Source organism: Dipodomys ordii, unplaced genomic scaffold (assembly GCF_000151885.1).
Source record: "Dipodomys ordii isolate 6190 unplaced genomic scaffold, Dord_2.0 Scaffold5630, whole genome shotgun sequence".
In the NCBI taxonomy this organism is placed as follows: Eukaryota; Metazoa; Chordata; class Mammalia; order Rodentia; family Heteromyidae; genus Dipodomys; species Dipodomys ordii.
This window is the reverse complement of record NW_012272844.1, coordinates 1-2,089: the sequence shown is the minus strand read 5'-3', so window position 1 is coordinate 2,089 and position 2,089 is coordinate 1. Positions and strand designations below refer to the sequence as shown.

General features: G+C 47.8%; 1 protein-coding gene across 1 annotated transcript; it reads right to left on the bottom strand.

Annotated features, from left to right (window-relative positions):
- Window positions 1–327: 327 nt before the first annotated feature.
- On the bottom strand, window positions 328–1,917 carry LOC106002244 (WD repeat-containing protein 19-like). Its single transcript, XM_013037153.1, has 2 exons — window positions 1,670–1,917; window positions 328–501 (listed from the first exon to the last, which is right to left on the bottom strand). The coding sequence occupies exons 1-2, from the start codon at window positions 1,846–1,848 to the stop codon at window positions 345–347; spliced, it is 336 nt and encodes a 111-aa protein (XP_012892607.1). The 5' UTR covers window positions 1,849–1,917; the 3' UTR covers window positions 328–344.
- Window positions 1,918–2,089: the final 172 nt, after the last annotated feature.

The following is a 2,089-nucleotide window of genomic DNA, read 5'->3' as shown; positions in this document are numbered from 1 at the left end:
ATTCCTCAGCACCACATAAGCAAAAAGGAAAAAGCTGGAAGTGGTGCTGTGGCTCAAGTGGTAGAGCGCTAGCCTTGAGCTGAGCAGCTGAGGGACAGCGCCTGGAGGCCAGAGTTCAGGCCCCACAACCAGACCCCAAAAAAAAAAATTGAGCCCAGGGCCACTGATCCCGAGTGCTACTCCCTCACACTGGCTCCTGAATGCTGCCACCAGCCTGGTCCTTATAGGGTATGAATAGAAGGTTCAACTTGGGTGACTGAAATCATATGCTACATGTTGTAGGAAATTGGAGGGCTAAGATCATGTCAGAAGTGAAGGAAATGGAATAGGTATATATCAAGTACTCAAGTGGCAGGAAGTGTTACAGAGAAACTTACTGTGGCGATGCAGTAGGGAATGTTGTTTTTACAGCCGGGACAGAGGAGTTCACATTCTGGGAGGAGAAACTGGCAGAAAGGACATGGGGTCGTGGTCTCTTCTGTCTCTGTCGTGTAAGGTCTCCTGTGAGAACGCATTACGCGTCATTTAGAAACACCAGTTTGGGCGCTTGGTAGCTCAGGTCTGCAATCCTAGCTACTCAGGAGGCTGAGATCTGAGGAGTGATATCCAAAGCCAGCCCAGGAAGGTAAGCCTTCAGTTAACCACCAAAAAGCCAAAGTGGAGCTGTGGCTTAAGTGCTAGAGTGCCAGTCCTAAGTGGAAAAGTTGAAGGACAGTGCTCAGGACCAGAACCAAAAGGAGAAAAAAAAGACCACCTCATTTCACATAACGTGGCTTAGGGAGAAGGCACATTTGGTAAAGTTCATGTGATGGCCATTTCATAGCAAAACAGATAGCTCTGGCTCACCGCCAGCTGCTGGGCCAGTTTCACGGAGGAGAAAGAAGACCTAGGACTGGCAGAATTCTAGGCATCGCATGGTCCATGTTCACAAGTTAGAGGGGTTCATGAGACACTCCGAATAGCACAGAACATGCTGCTGAGTGTTGAACTTTGCATTTCTCTCTCTTCCGTGATACTTAACTGGCAAGGGCCATCTGCAGCTGTTCTAATGGAACTTTGTGACAATGGAAATGTTCTCATTCTATTCTGTCCAGTATGTCAACCATGTGTAGCCAGCCATGTGTAGCTTTTGGCGACTTGATATATGGGGAGGGTGAAAAACTGAGGCAAACTATTTATTTAACTTAAATATCAAGAGTCACATGTGGCAAGGAGGTACCATTTTGGACCACACAGCTATAGACTGGCACATGGGGAGAGAATGACAGGTCTCTTACGTCTTGTGGTGCTAGCTGTGCTGCTCTGAATAAAAAGGCAAAGGTCATTTCATCTTTTAAATTATTTCTTCCGGAGTTGGGATATGATGTCTGTAGGTGTAGCAGCTACTTTGCAACCATGAGGAGGAAAGCTCTGTGCATCAAGGGATCTTGTTCTTGGTGGCATCAGAATCCAGTGGTACCAGTCCTGGACTATGAAGCCTTGTGTATGAGTCACAGAGATCTTGACTTGTTCAAGACAGTATTGGAGTTTCTCCTGCATTATATTGAATATATTCCCTCAGTCCTGCCCCCCAAATCTATTTTCTTATTGAGCCTGTGACTTAGCTCTATCTAATCAAGTGTGCCCTGGGAACTCCGGTTAGACAGTAGAAGTGGCAGTGTTGGCCTACCTGACCATTCCCTCGATCTTCTTTTTGTATTTAGCATCGATTTTGTTGCGGTACTCAGGCCTCATCAACATAGCCGCAAAGCTGAAAGCAGAGTTCCTCAGGCCTGCCCTGTGGCACTCGATCACTGTGGAGGTCAGGATTGGCACAATGTCTGCAACAGAAAGAGCGGGGAGCGCCATGGCTGCGGCCCTCAGTGACGCAGGCACAGCTGCATCCAGTTCTGCAGGAAAGCCAGACCGCTCCTCTCTGAGCGCTGCACTCTGCAAAGACCCAGAGGATCTTTGTCTTCAAGAAGGATGGGCTGGGAGAGCGGGGGAGGATGGGATGGGAAGGGGAAACAAAGGAGGAGGCAACAATGCTTGATAAGAAATGTACTCATTATCTTGCCCATGTAATTGTAACCCCTCTGTACAGTATTTT